The 14,975-nt window shown below is 33.8% G+C and overlaps 1 protein-coding gene across 1 annotated transcript in view; it reads left to right on the top strand.

Annotated features, from left to right (window-relative positions):
• The window catches only part of Plc21C (Phospholipase C at 21C), a 68,921-nt gene extending 54,724 nt beyond the window's left edge, over positions 1-14,197 (top strand). Inside the window, exons 18-22 of the mRNA XM_019050569.2 lie at positions 1,409-1,580; positions 2,310-2,482; positions 3,383-3,527; positions 3,920-4,056; positions 4,733-14,197. Of these exons, the coding sequence (XP_018906114.2) occupies positions 1,409-1,580; positions 2,310-2,482; positions 3,383-3,527; positions 3,920-3,991 (562 nt within the window). The 3' untranslated portion in view covers positions 3,992-4,056; positions 4,733-14,197. The remainder of the gene's footprint in view (positions 1-1,408; positions 1,581-2,309; positions 2,483-3,382; positions 3,528-3,919; positions 4,057-4,732) is intronic.
• Positions 14,198-14,975: the final 778 nt, after the last annotated feature.

A 14,975-nucleotide genomic window follows, 5' to 3' on the forward strand; every position in this document is an offset into this window, starting at 1 on the left:
CGACCAGGAGGCATTTATGACTACATATAAAATTTACGAAAAAAGGTACATCAGAATTGATATTTCAGGTGTCTGATCAAGTAAAACTTTAAAAAATACACCTTGCTGTATTTCAAATTCGGCCGCCATCTTGGATTTGGGGCACTGTTGTGGATTAGAGGGCTTTTATGACTTCACATTTGAAATCGACGACCAAATTTACATCAGAATTGATACCTCACTTGCCTAATAACGTAAAATTTTTAAAAAAAATGCACCCTTCTGCCTTTCAAATTTAGTCGCCATCTTTGATTTGGGGCTTTTTCGTTGACCGGGGGGCTATTATGACTTCTTATATGAAATTCTGAATCCTTATATGGAATTTTGGACCAAAATTTCATAAGAATTGATATCTCACTTGCGTAATCACGTAAAAATTTACAAAATGCACCCTCCTGCCTTTCAAAGTCAGATATATTGAATTCGGGGCAGTATCTTTGACTGTGGAGGGGGGGGGGGGTGGCTGTTCTGACTTCATACATTAAATCTACTACCAAAATGACCCAGAAAATGATACCTCACATGCCACTCTTTATTGACCACAAATATTCTTTAGTTTTTTCCTGCCCCCCCCCCCTCCCACAAAAAAATAAGTTTCCCCTGGAACTTCAAATATACACCCCTTTTTCTTTTTCTTCTTTTCCCCCATTCCTTCCACCCTAATTCTGTGTAGTCACAAAGTTTTTGGATTTTGACCTTTTTCATATTCATTTAAAAAAAATTTTGCTTATGTTTGAAATTTCAATTTTGATTTTTTTTTATATTTATTTTCATCTTGACTGCCGTTCTCCACTCGCTGGAACCCCCCCCCCCCCTCCCCTCCTAAACCTGACCCAAAAATGATATATGTGATAATCGATATTACTAAAATTAGAAAGTTGAAATCATAGTTAATGGATCAGTGGTATTAACTGTCGATGGACCAGTTCCGTTATCTGTTGATAGACTCATAGACTGTTGATGGACCAGTCAAATCGACTGTTCTTAATTTGAATCTCTGTAAGGGGATATTTTGTTCATCGTTTACCATAAGCCTGCGTAATCAAGAGATATGTTAATCTAAATGGAGGTTTTGACCAAAGGTCAGAGAATGTCAAAGAATTTGGAAATTTTGGGGTCAGGAAAAAACAGAAAAAATATCATTGAATTGGAAAATGAAAAAAATTTCCATGGAAATAAAATTTTAATTTTATACTTCCTGCCCTGGATAAAAGCATTTGTAATTCTTCCGTTTAAACCTGACTATGACCTATTCTCTAAATCACTCGACTAATTGTAAGATTTCCTCAAGAGTCTTAAACTTTTGATTTTTCAGTCATTGTAATGAAATGACTTTTCACTAATTGCGCATGTTTCTCTATGATTTCAGCATTCCACTAACTGCTGAGCATGCTCAAAGCGTTGTTGAGGCTCATGCCGAGACCTCAGAAACTGAAGTAGAAAATACGAGGTTGCCAAGAAGTCAATCAGAGCGGCTTTTATCAATTACAAAAGACCACGTAAATCAAGAAAGGGAACTGGAAGAAAAGTATCACAACTTGGTAAGGTCTTAAACTGTGGAAATTGGAAAGAGGAAATTCAATGTTTCTTTCATTCCAATATCTGATAAAACTGATCCATCCTTTTAGCAATCCATATTTTCATTTGATCTCCGGTTTGCTAGAGGGAATCAATTTTCTGATCATTCGAAGTCTGTCAGTGTTATCATTTGCTCTTTGTGGCCTGATTTCTTGGGCTCTAATCGAGATCTAGTTATTTTCCTTTCTTCTGAGATGAACTTTAGGTTTATTAAGTCTGAAAAGTGACTCTTAAGTTGAGTTCAGGCTCCAATTCCTTTAATCCTCTCATTGCCAAGCCCAAGAATTCTTGCACTGCCAAGAGCTAGAGCTATTAACCAGAGGCAAAAATTGTCATTTTGTGCCTTGCATTAACATCTCCTGCTCTAGCGTCTAGGCTCACTATGATCGTATTTGACGTTCTCTAATTTCCCCCTAGGCTTATCTTTTTTCAGAGGAAACCAAGCAGCATAATGTTCCGAATCTTTCTGTGAACTCCTTCTAGATTATGAAGTAAATCCTAGAATTTAAAAGTAGAGTGTCGATTAGTTTATAAAAAAAATAGATCATGTAAGGAATTTCAACAACTTGAAATGTAATTAAGCTGATTTTGATCTAACGTCCAATCATTTTTATAGTATGGCCTAATACAAAGGTTTCTGAAGGGAGTTGAAGTTTTTTTAAAAATAATTTATCATTCACTGTTTGTTTTAGATTTTTGCAGCGCTGGAAAAATCAATGCGTTCAAGCCAAGCTAGTCAACTGAAATTCCTAGGAACGATGCTCGAGAAAGAAACGGAAGATGTCATGAGGAAGTTACAGTCAGTGCGCCGAGACGAAGTGAAACAGTTATCTAAAGTCCATCGTGACAAGGATGAAATGATACGGTGAATATATATCTTGGAATAGTTCTTAATTTCTCATAATTCCTCACCTGATCTTGTAATTTTTGTAACACACAACAACCTTTCATAATTTTATTTGATTTGAGGGCTTTTTTTTTTTTTATTGAAGTGCTGTAATTTTGATTTTTATGCGTTTCCCATCAGCGACTCAATGACAGTGTTTAAATTTAAAGGATATATGGATGGAGTTCATGAGAAATGCATCAAGTTTCATCAAGCGAGATCAGAGAAGAAGAGATTTGGAGTTTCAATTCTCCATAAGACATGATAAGAACCAAGTTTAGTGACTACTTTCATGTCCAATGTTTTTCTCGACTTTGAAATTTTGACAGGAGAAAATTTATAGAAGTTGAACATAAAACTACTCCCAGCTAATTCTTTTTCCAAAATGTGACTTGGTTTTTTTTTGTTGAACTTGGTCCAAATATCAACGTTGTGTAGTCTGTCTTCATTCATTTGAAATGAGGGATGAAATCTTCTGCTGTTCGACGATTTTGACTATTTCTCCCTCTGCTCATTGCTTACTGTTAGTATATCCATGGCCAAAGTGCAAAACCACATATCTCAGTTTGCGACACTGCAGACTTCCTGTCATACTTTATTGTTTCTTTGGAAAACTAGTAAATGTAATTCCTTCAAAACTCTTTTGATTTTGTTCTCTGATAGTAGAATACTCAGATAAAATTTAAGCAATAAAGGTATATTGTTTCTCCTCAAAAAAATTAAACAGGAGCTGAGATTTTTAAATACCACAAACAGGATACGTAGTTTTGGAGTTTCACCGTTGATATATAGCTTTTTCATTAATTTTTTTTTCTCTATTCTTTCAAAATTTTTTTGTGTCCATCAGTATGTGTCATATTCTTGCTCTTATTTTTCCAGCATCAAAAGAGAAGTTGCAAGTGCTGTTGTCGAAAAAGGTGTTTCAGAAAGAGTTCGTTTATCTCAGCTTTATGAGAAACGAAGAGAAGACCTCGAAAAACAACATCAGCTAGTGAGACTGAGTTTTGAAGAAGAAAAAACCAAGGTAAGAGGACCTTGTTTTTAGTCAGGTGTATAATTTACCACAAATTCATAAGAGGATATGAATTATTTACCTATCTGGCAATTTACTGAAATCATCCAAGTCCAGTTCTTTTATCTCAGCAAAATGCCGTGAAAAGATTATCTAGGCAAAATAGAAAGAAGAAGAGAAAAGAATATGGTATTTCAGCATGTGAGAGTGATAGTATTTGCTCATCTTGATTAATTTTGTCGAAGACAACATTCTGTTTGGATTAGTTAAATTGCAAAAAAAAGTTGGCGTGCATGCTCCTATATTAATAGAAGCCCTGAAGTGGCATTATGTTTTCTTGTCCTGAAAATACTTTTACCAGTCTGCAATCTTCCTCTTATACAATCTTAATGTATTTGTTTCAGGCAAAGAATGCCTTACTCCAAGAATACCAAAGTAAATTATCTCGGTTCGAAGAAGAATCAAGTGGGTTGTAATGGATACTTTTGTTTGGACAACATTCCCTTCGCATTATTCCTTAGCTCTTTATTCTATACCAAAGGTAAGTCTTAATTTGAAGTTCCAGGAAGTTCTTTTTTTTTCTGACTCTAAGTTGCAGGTTTTTCACAGTCGATTTGTTCGTGTACCATAAGTCTTTGTTTTTTTCATCTCTGCTAGGACCCAACAAACGGTCTTATCTGCAAAATTGCTGAAGGTGCTCATTTTTTTTTACTTTCTATTAAAACTGAATTATTATCTCCCACTCTCATATTAATTCTTACAACTTGATGACTGAATTTGGAAATCATGTAAATTAATGTTGATTTTTCACAATTTCTACTCCCGCGTTATTTTTTACAAGCAGACTTTTTTTTATCAAAGTTTTCACAGATTATTTTTCAAACAGAGCGGACAAATTTCAGAAATTTCTAAAAAAGACTACTTTGATCAGAAATCAATTGAAAAAAAGAATGACAGGCAGTGTGATGGTGCAAACCTATATATGTGGTTTCCAAGTATAGCCATCAATATATGTCCTGGACAAGTCCAGCGTTTCATGTCATGGTTGTACACCTATGTTTTTCTGCTTCTTGAACTTTCAATCTCTCCATTAAGATTACCAAGAGATGAAATTATTAGCAGCTAATTCAAGTTTCTACGATGGTTCTTCAAAATACCAGATCATAAAGCATAATAAGAAGTAAGCATTCAAGTAAGAATTTTTCTTTGTGTTTCAGAATTTCCTGTGAATAAATGAATTCATCTAGAGCAATGACTCTTTGATTTACCTTTCCAAATAGAGAATAGTTAATCTGCTTATAATTTCTACGTTGTTGGAAGGAACAAGTTTTGTCCAGGACCAGCCTCATGATTGTCTCTTCTTGTCTGATGATGTATTTTATCTATTGTATTTTTTAGTTAATTTTGATGAAAACTGTGATCAAATGTAATAATAGCGCAACAACATCACAACTTTCTACTGATATTATCAAGCAGTCCAGAATGGTTTCTTGTATGAAAAATTACCACAAAAAAATTGATCGCAACAAGATTTCTTCGAAGAATATGAAAGAAAATATGTTTATCTTGCGTCTAAGGATTAAGCGCAAAATAGTTAAAGGGTGATACTGAATGTTTGAATGCTTCTTTTCTGCTACGTGCTAATATTTTTTTGTTTCCTTTTCTGCAGCTCTGTAAATAAATTTTGCATACAGAATATAAAGAAAGTCTTTGAAATGCTTTCCTGATAACTTCTCAATAAATATGTAAGCTTACCCTAAAGAAGACCAGTCACAATTAAAACGAGTGGAATTTTTGAAACTCCTATTTGTAACAACAATTGATGCTCCAACAAAATACATCACCCGGCCTTGTTATCCTATAACATGTATAACATGTAATCCGATTCCTATCGGTCAGCCATCGCTAACATCACTCACCCTGTCCGTGCCACACTTTGAACTTTCATGTCAAGTGATTAAATTGTGATCTCTCCTTTCATTTTCCCTTGATGTTTACGTAACTTAATTTCTAATTTTTAACTTGGTCCGTACTTAATCCCAAGTTTAGCTATGTTTGTTAACCTCAAAAATAATTTTTATCACTGTAGCAAAAGCCCATGTGTTCCAAGTCATTTCTTCATGTTTGCAGTAGTTTGTGATTGAACTAACGGGGTTTCTCCATGTATCCGTTTTTCTTGTGCAAATAACGATCTTGTCAATAGTCATACAGCCATTGTAAGTGCTTCAAAGTTATGTTCAAATATGAATGAATGTATGTATGAAAAATCCTATCTTTTTCTCTTATATTTGATGTAAATCTCTGGCCAGGAGGGAATAGTATAGAGTTATGAAAGTGGTAAAACGTAACTGACATTAAAACCTTGTTCCTCACTTGTCAAACTCATACTGACCGCTGAGTGGCATCTTTACATTCTTGAGGAAAAATGATCCATAATGGCAAAACCACCCTCTCAGCATAAATGAAGCTATATTGAGCACATAAATAATATGTACATTTGTATCATACCTTTCAGAGAGGGCAACTCTCATTACAATTGACTTTGTAACTATTGCGCAGCATTTGATGTTCTATCACATGTTTTGCTGTATGTTTTGTGGCATGGAGGTCATTAAATGCCATAACACCACAGCAGTAAAATGTTTCATAAATTAGGTTGACATGTATTACTAGTTGCCTTTTTTCTAAACATTGCCCCGAAAAGAGACAAATTTTAAAACTTTCAATTTTATTTTCAAAATTTCTGTTTTTGGTTTGTAATGGAGGTATTCCAGCTCTTGAAATATAGCATTCCATAAATTTAGCCTCACTAAAAAAAAAAACCAGAACAGGGGAAAAGGAAGTGATTAGGAGCATAATAGGTCTGTTATCATAGCTTCGAATTTGAATCTTCATTGTAGGATTAAATGACGTTCAGCGTAATTTGATAGTTTTTCAGGCTTTTTAAAATGTGTGTACTTTTTCCCTTTTACTTGTACCTCGTTCGTATAATTAATTTTTATCTGTAAAATTTACCCAAGACAAGTTGGTTTCTTTCTATTGATCCTAAGCAGCTGATGAATTTTGCTCATTTTAAGTACTTCACAGCTAAATCTACCCGACGTTCTTAGCGAAACTGTTCAATAATTTTCCTATTGTTTAGTTTTTATCAAGGATCATCACCTTTGACTGTATTCATGATCCCTGTTCGTGTGATATTTTCTTTTTCTTCTTACGTTCCCCCTTTTTTTATGAGCTGTATCAACCCATCGATTTGCCTCAGATGATAATTTTTTCTTCTTTTTTGTTTATATTGTAGTAGTGATTCTGAAGGTGACCTGAATGAGCGACCAATTATTCTTCATCGTTCCGGTATTAAAATGATTGTTCAAATTACATTCCGAATGATGCCATTCTGATGAGCGCTTAGTTTAATCAACATTTTGAAAAGCAATGACTATTGTTGAAATTTCAATACTGACTGATCAGGGGAGGGGGAATTTTTTTTGTAAAATTATATCTAAAAACTAATTTAGCTCCCACCAATAGTGCAGTTTTTTACCTCTCTGTTATTTAATTTAAGTCATCAGTGGTCAATCAATTCAGCAACATGAATGAATTTGATTAGAATTTGAATCTACTGTAGAGTTTGTTTTATTTATTTGTATGAATGATATTTTAGCATATTTTTTTTCTCCTTTGGGTTGTTTCCTCATTTTTAGAGATTGTATGTTACAATAACTGATATGCTAAACAGTGTTCGTTTTGAAGAAGAGTGGTGATTTCAATCCATACAGCTAGTGTTAGTGAGGCTTTTTCCTGAAACCCTCCTATATTTAGATTTGTTGGTCCCCCAAATCCATATAAATTGTTTCTAATTAGTTTTTGTTAGGTACAAATGCTCACACCAGATGCATCTCTTGTTTTGTGTGTTTTCTCTTATTATTAATCTATCATTCTCGTTATTGGGTATGTTCATTCCCTAGGAATGTGTAGTTTCTGCCCATCTTCAGTAATCTTGTAAAAATTAGACCGTTTCTAGGAGTTAGGTTTACCATAATGCAGGTTTAATATGTAAGTGTTGATGTTATTATGTTACCAAATGGGTCAGTAGACACAATTAAGGCACCCGTATCACATTTCATTTGAATAATTTTATCTGGAAAACTCATAGTATCAATGCAACAGTACCTTGTTTGTACCCAAACAAGACATTGATCAAGGATACAGAAGATTCTGGTGTGTGGGAGTAAGATTTTTCTACAATTGCGTCTAGACAGGAATTTTTTTAGTTAAAACGAAGTTTTTAATTTTTTGAGAAGTGTGAAACTTAAGGCTTAGACTGTCACTCAGTTCAACCCCGAGGGATGTTCTGCTTACTCTGAATCAACATTTGTAGCAAGAATTAAGTTGTTAATATCATGGTCTTTCTTTGATGTTGGATGCTGAAATTAGGTGAAAAATTGAGAGTCGACAAAGTTGACATGACATGCTCCAATGTGAATGACATTTTTGTCTTTTCGAAAAAAAAAAAAAATTCGTCTGAAGTTTGAAAATCACCAGGGCCTCATAGCATAAGTAAACTTTTTGCTCTCATGATGAAAATGAAAATATGGTTCAATCCTAATTCAGAGCACTCAACCACTCTCTGGTGTTCCATAACCTACTCCTTTTAGAGCTGTTTTATCAGTTGTCGGTAAGCTACCAAAACATTTCCGTCTAGAAAAAGTTACGCCAAGAGCACTCTCATCAATAGCGATTTGAGTTTTCAGAGCTGACGAAAATAAGCTGTTGCCATGTGTACATCTGGCGCGCCGCCGCGCCAGGCAATCTGACAAACTGGCACACGGGGCACCAATGCATTGAGTGCGAGCTCTCAAAACTCCGATAAAGCGGGCTGTTAACGATATCATCGTCACTGTCGGTACTGCCAGCAGTTTTGGTAAAAGACGATACTGATAGCGGTCCGGCAAGAATTCGTTTGAACACCCCTATCTCCTTTTTCACATCTTTTCAACTCATTAGTGTGAAACACTTCATTTGAGTATAAATGTTTCTTGTAAGTATGAAGTGACGCTTGCTTCTCTCTTGCTTGGAAGTAGGAACAGAAAACGGAGACAGCACTTGCTGTTCTTACAACCAAGATCAACTCATTTTTTCAGTCTCAAAGGATATTTGATATCGTTTCGAAAACAGAATCAATGTAATTAATAATTTGATTCGTTTGTTGTTGGTATATTTTTCCTCAAAACTGCATTTGTAGGTAGATCTTATTTGCTTAGTAACATCCATATTGATCATAATACTTTAAAATTTTGTCTACTGGTCCAGTGCCCGCTAGTGTGCCTAACAAAGGGTTCATGAGATTAGCTTCCTTCTCTCCTTGTAAAGATGAGTTGAAAGCTGTCTATACTCTGTAAAAATCTGTTGAATTGAAGATGAGATTCATCTCATTGTCTTGTTTTTCTAAATCTCCGAAATTCTAGTCATTTGTGGGTCAGTTTGTGATGTTTTAGAGGTATTTTAATTTATTAGTTATCATTTTATCCATCAGGGAAATTCATTTAAGAAACAAAAAAGCAGTAAAAACTAGAAACCTGTCACTGTTAGAATTTAGCAGTAAAAATAAGTTTCTACCAACTAACATCATTAAAAATGGCCTGGACATGGCTTTTTTGATGGAGAGGACTTGTAAAAACTAGTTCTGACCCAAGAATTGCCAGATAACGGGTAATAACTGCACCCAAGAAAGGAGTTGGGCTATTGTCTTTTAAGAGGAAGTGGGCGCTGCCCCAAAATTCCTCTTGGAAACGTGCAAGCCAAACAAGAGAATCTGGATTTTGAATGGCAAGCTCAGTCTGTTAGAATTCTGCACGTTTTTCCGCCATCCCAATGCCAAAGTTGAAAAACTACACAAAAAAACTATAATTTTGTTCGTATAGTAATTTTTAAAAGGATACTCTCAACTGTTTTATAAGGCACATGCGTGCAGATCATCAATACTGAAATTAATGTAAGATGATTTGAACAAGTTGTTTTTTCTAACAAGAAACATGGTGATCTGAACTTGGAGTCTTGATTTTCTTTTCTAAAGTTGATGTGCAAGTGCCCACTTCCTTATAGGTTCCTCAGTTTGAACTATCGCCACAACAACTTTCTCTTGAGTCTCTTGAAGTTCTCTCTTGAAGTTCTGAAGATTTATCAGCACTCTATTACCCTTGTAAATATCTGTGTCTCTAAATTAATTTAGTGGTTGTAATATTCATGTAGCAATAATCTTTGCCTTGGATAATAGATTTGCTTTTTTCAATTGTGAGCTGTGGCTTTTGAGTATGGCATTTTGGCACACATATAACGTACTTACTGTCATATTCTGTGTTTGAAGAAGGAGTATGTAGCATTCTTTTATATAATTTTAACTCTTTACAAAGAGCTTAGTGTTTAATCGATCAGCAGTGGCTTAATATTCTGAAGTTAGTAATCTCTGATCCCTAGAAGACTTTTCAAAATCACAAGCTGTTTTTGCTTCACTCTAAGTTAGAGTAAACCATTTTTGTATCAAAAGTGACTGATTTTGCACTCTAAATGCAGCTGAAACTGTGGAAGATGAAGTAGCGCTTCAAGAGAATTGTCTCATTTAAGAGCATCGCAAAGGTGTGCAGTCCAATCAATGCTTGAATTGATGTTATTTAAATTTAAAAGCATTTTTTTTTAAAGGTTCTGACTGAAAAAATAGGCAACACTTGATTAACGAGTTCCTTAAATGATTGTATTTCCATTTGAATTGAAGTAATTATCTGTTTTAAAATATTGAAGTAGTCAGGCTTGCAATATTACGATCCTCAGAATACAAAATAGGGACTTAACTAAGCAGGAATATTGTTCAGTTCTTCGGGAATGACTTTGATAATTCGAGTTTAATCAAGTTTATATTGTCTGTATGCAAGCCATCATTTTGTCAATATCTGACTATTAGGCCTGTCCTTCAAACAACCTGCGTTTTTGTATGAATTGATTTAATGATGCAGTGAATTGAATTTGATCTTTCTTCTCTCAAGTCACTTAAATAAATTATAGAATTAAGATTGCGCAATACTTCAAACTCTCTCCAAAAGTAAGTTTTGATTTATGTTCATGTGATTAAAGTGATTTTAGTTTTTAGAAATAAGCCATCCACCTAACTCTTCTCAAACAACTTACCTCTATTCTCTCAAGATCAATTGCGTTTTGTTCAAGGAAATTTTCCTATAGGTAGAAACTTTCTTCTGATTCCCTAAATTGTACTAAGCAATTTTTCAGATTATGAACTCCTCAAAATCTCAGGTTTTTATCTTTCGGGCAGGCCTTGAGTTTCCTTTCTATTTACCCAGTATGTCACAGATTGTTGGATTTTTCCTACAAAAATATTGAAGTTACTCAGTATCGTACATTCATAATTTTTATTGTTGAAGTTGAGGGTAGTTGCTAGGTTTAAATTTAATGTTTACCTCAACATGTTTTGTATTTAGATTTTCCCTCTTATTGTATAGTACATATTATCAAATCGATGAGTTCTATCTCCTCCTTGCCATCAGATGGAAACTGGGACATAATTCGAATCATGATTATTTAAGAATCTAATATCTGCTCAGATTGTCTGTTTAGTTCTTCGACATTCAAAATGTCTGGTGCTGTTCTGAACTCGTATTCCTGTTGAAATACTAATGTGTTTAATCGTGTGAACCTAAGAATCCCAAACATTGTAGGTCCCTTGTCATTTCTTCTACTCTCTGATCTAGTATTGTTGGTAATTAGATGATTTATTAGTCCTGATGACCAACTTTTTTACCATTTTTTTGGGTCCTAAGTCAGAGAATCCAAAAATGTATCACTATCCAATAATTTTCACTAGAAATGCAGCTTATGGCTGAAAATTCAGTCAATACTAGCCAGCGACACTTCAGATCTTTGCTTAAGAAGGGTTTCTACTTTCAGATTATTGTCAGCTTAAAAATTTCAGCCTGTAAAGTAGGCTATTTCAAGCATTTGTCGGCAGACATGAGCTTGAATTTAAATTTAAAATACTCGTATATTTTCAATCCCCTGATACTGATTCATTTTTACTCTCCCTTGTTCCATTTTCATAATTCTAAAAAGTATGAATTTTTATTCAAAGATTGAAATTCATAAAACATATGCTAGAAAGAAGGTTCAAACCGCAACTTCCATTCAAGTGTCTGATATTTTGCTGTAATTCTAGTGAAACCTGACTCTAACCAGTGATGTCAGTTATTCCTTCAAATCAAATTTTGTTTTTAAGTTGCAGCCTCCCTCCTAATTTTAAGTATTCCTAGTAAAGACAATCAAAGTTGAATGTATCAATACATATTAATAAGTAAAATTGAATTATCTTTTCTTCTTTTTTTGTCTTGTTTTGTAATTATTGCTTGAGTTTCATTTTTTTGTTTGATAGGATTGAATCAATTTATGAGCTTGTTGTCTTGACAAATGTAGATCTCATAAAAAAGATAGTGCAAATTGATCACAAGTGAAACCAGGAAACCTTTTCAGTTATCAGAACCAGATATTTGTTTCATTTGCACTGATACTCTCGTTTTACAAGACCATCTAGGTCAAATTGGAAGAAGTTTTTTTAATCCAACTTCTTGCCCATTTCTTATCTTTTTTCCTAATCTGAAGAATCAACAGGAACATAGCCAGGAACAGGACTGGGAATTTGCTGCATCTTGTATTGCAGAAAAAAGTTGATTTAAAATTTTCTCAATTTCAGTATGTAGAAAAAACAAAAAAACAAAAAAAAAAAAAAAAACAAACAAACAAACAAAAAAACACGGAGAAACGTTGCCCAAACCGTAACTCATAAGTATGTAGTATCTCTGAAAATTGCAATATTTGTCAAGGCAACGAATTAAAAAAATTGTTATCATCTTAGCTCGTAAAATGGACCAGAAAGATTTCAAAGGAATGGCCAGGTCTCCTCTACCATTCATTACACCTAACTATTTCACCTAAAATTACTGTGAAGCTTTTTCATAAAGTGTATCAATCGCTTTATTCAGGGTCCGAATTTTGTTGATAGGTTTGCGGTCAGCCGCAAGTTGAGGCAAGAGTATCAACTTTGTTATTGGATTGATGATTAATGGTTTTCTCCGTTGGGGAACTGAAGATGGCTCTTGCCTGCTGGAAATAACTTTCAACTTGAGTTCAGAATAAAAGTCTCCCAGCTCATAGTCGAATTTAGAGGTCAGGTTTCGCAACTTGCCATCACTTGTAGGCAACAAAATTCAGGCCAAGAGATTTTTCGATAATAAAAAGAAAAAAAAGTGAGGTTAGATTCAAGAGTCTCGTTTTTTTGAACAATTCATCCGTATTGGAAATTAATATTGAACAAGTTAAAAATGTGTGAAAAATTAGTCCATTTATGACCTCAAGATTCATGATGTGAAATAGACTCCCTAAAATAACTGTTGGTTTTTAACCTATATTATGATCCAATCAGAATAAAGTCTGAAAATGAATAATGTTAGTTTTGTCAAAAAAAAAAAAATGTTGGTCCATTTTACCGGCTTTTCCCTGATGTTACTCTATGTATTTAAATGTGCGCTGTATTCTTTGAGATGTTAAGTTTTTGCAGCTTTAGCAATTCACTGTAAAAAAATTTGACTGAGCAGATGTCCGCAGCTGTAAGACACTGGATCATCCTTGTAGTTCACAGCTGAAAGTCATTGAGCAACATCTGTCACCAATTGGGGCTTTGGAATGAACACTTATTAGTATCATAAATTTGATAAGTTTCCAGTGGAATTTATGAAGAAAAATATCTCTTGTGGATACTGAATCCTAGTTAAATGAAACTACTTAAGACTCCTTTGAATGCCAATCTTTACGGATCTTTAACTTGACAGTAGATAGATCTATTTTTTCAAATACAATTTTGGCTTCCATCATTTGCCAAATAAGTCTATCTGCATCTATGAATTTCTATGTTTTCATTCAGAAGCATCTTCCAACTTTTTATTACTCTCTCGCTCCCCTTGTATATTTTTGGTTTGGCTTCCAATTTGTGCATCGGTAATGTATAATGAAGGAAGAATTGAGCAATTTTCAAACGTATTCTTTTGCCCCCTTACCAGATTTTAAATCTAGACGGATTGGAAGAAAACAAACAAAATAAATAAATACAGTCTGTAAATTTCTTAACTGCTGTCGATGTAAGAGCTTGCCGAGCTGAGAACAGAATTCTAGGAATACTTCTCTTTTTATGGTTTCAATCTACCTCTGAGCTCTCCTGTTCAAATGGATGTATCCATAGTTTATATTTACAAACCCCACTTGTTCATAATTTGCTTAACAATGTATTTTGCTTTTATCGACATCTGCTCAGCTTGTTTTGCTCATTTCCATTTCTTCGTTTTTAGATTCTTTTTATTTTACTAAGAAAAGGCTGTGTTTTCGTATGAATTTTTTTGTCCTTCTGTTAGATATATTTATTGCTCGAGTAACATCCTCCTAATGAACCCCCTAATTCGTTTTTTTGTACTTGATGGTGCGCATTCTTTTAAGTTTTTATTTTTTCCCCATTGATTTATTTTTTTTTCTATTGTTAATTTATGTTGAATCAAAATAGGTTTACAGATTACATTGCATTATCTCATTTTTATATGTAAATATTTTCAGCAATAAAAGTAAACTGATGAAAATGATGAGTATGTATCTAATTTATTCTTATTATTTATGTGTTTTAATTTGTTCTAATTTCTATTTTCCATCGAGTGTTTAATCACAGTGTCGAGAACTACACCTTTTAACCAGATACTTTCTTTACTGATTCCCAAGAGAAATCAAACCTGTTTAAATTATGTTCAGTATTCTGCTTGAGGACTTTCTTTATCATAAGAGCAACCCTTGATCCCTTATTTCTTTGCAATAAAGAAATTTTTTTTCATTTATTATTGAATGATGCAAATAACATCTGAATCAGGTTTCAAGATCTGAACTGAGGGGCTTGGAGGACAAGGCGCAAAACTGCAGTAACTATTTTTAAAAATTAAGGTATTAATGATTTCAAGTAGAACTAGTCTTAATGCATATTCTGTGAAAAATTTGCTCCCAAATTCCAATTTTTAAGCATCCAAAAGTCAGTTTGAACTTTCCTTCCCCCTTAAGGATTCATGTAATTTTGAAACTTCATACACGTATCTCTCAAAATGGCTTAATCTGCTTGTATACGCCTTGTTCTCCAAGCCCCTCAATTCTACTTGAACTTCCGTCTCATTTGCAGCAAAGATATGGAATTCTAAAATTTAAATACTTGCATTGGGGAAATTTGTTTATTTTCCAAAACAAATCAGCTGATTTAAAAAAATTTCAGATCATAGGCAAGCTGACCAAATTTTTCTTAGATTGATTTCTCTGATTTCCTTTAACCCCATTATTTTTGAAAGAACTAAAGAAGGAAATCAACTTTGCCTAAAATTTGGT

Source organism: Bemisia tabaci, chromosome 4, assembly GCF_918797505.1.
Source record: "Bemisia tabaci chromosome 4, PGI_BMITA_v3".
NCBI classification, from domain to species: domain Eukaryota; kingdom Metazoa; phylum Arthropoda; class Insecta; order Hemiptera; family Aleyrodidae; genus Bemisia; species Bemisia tabaci.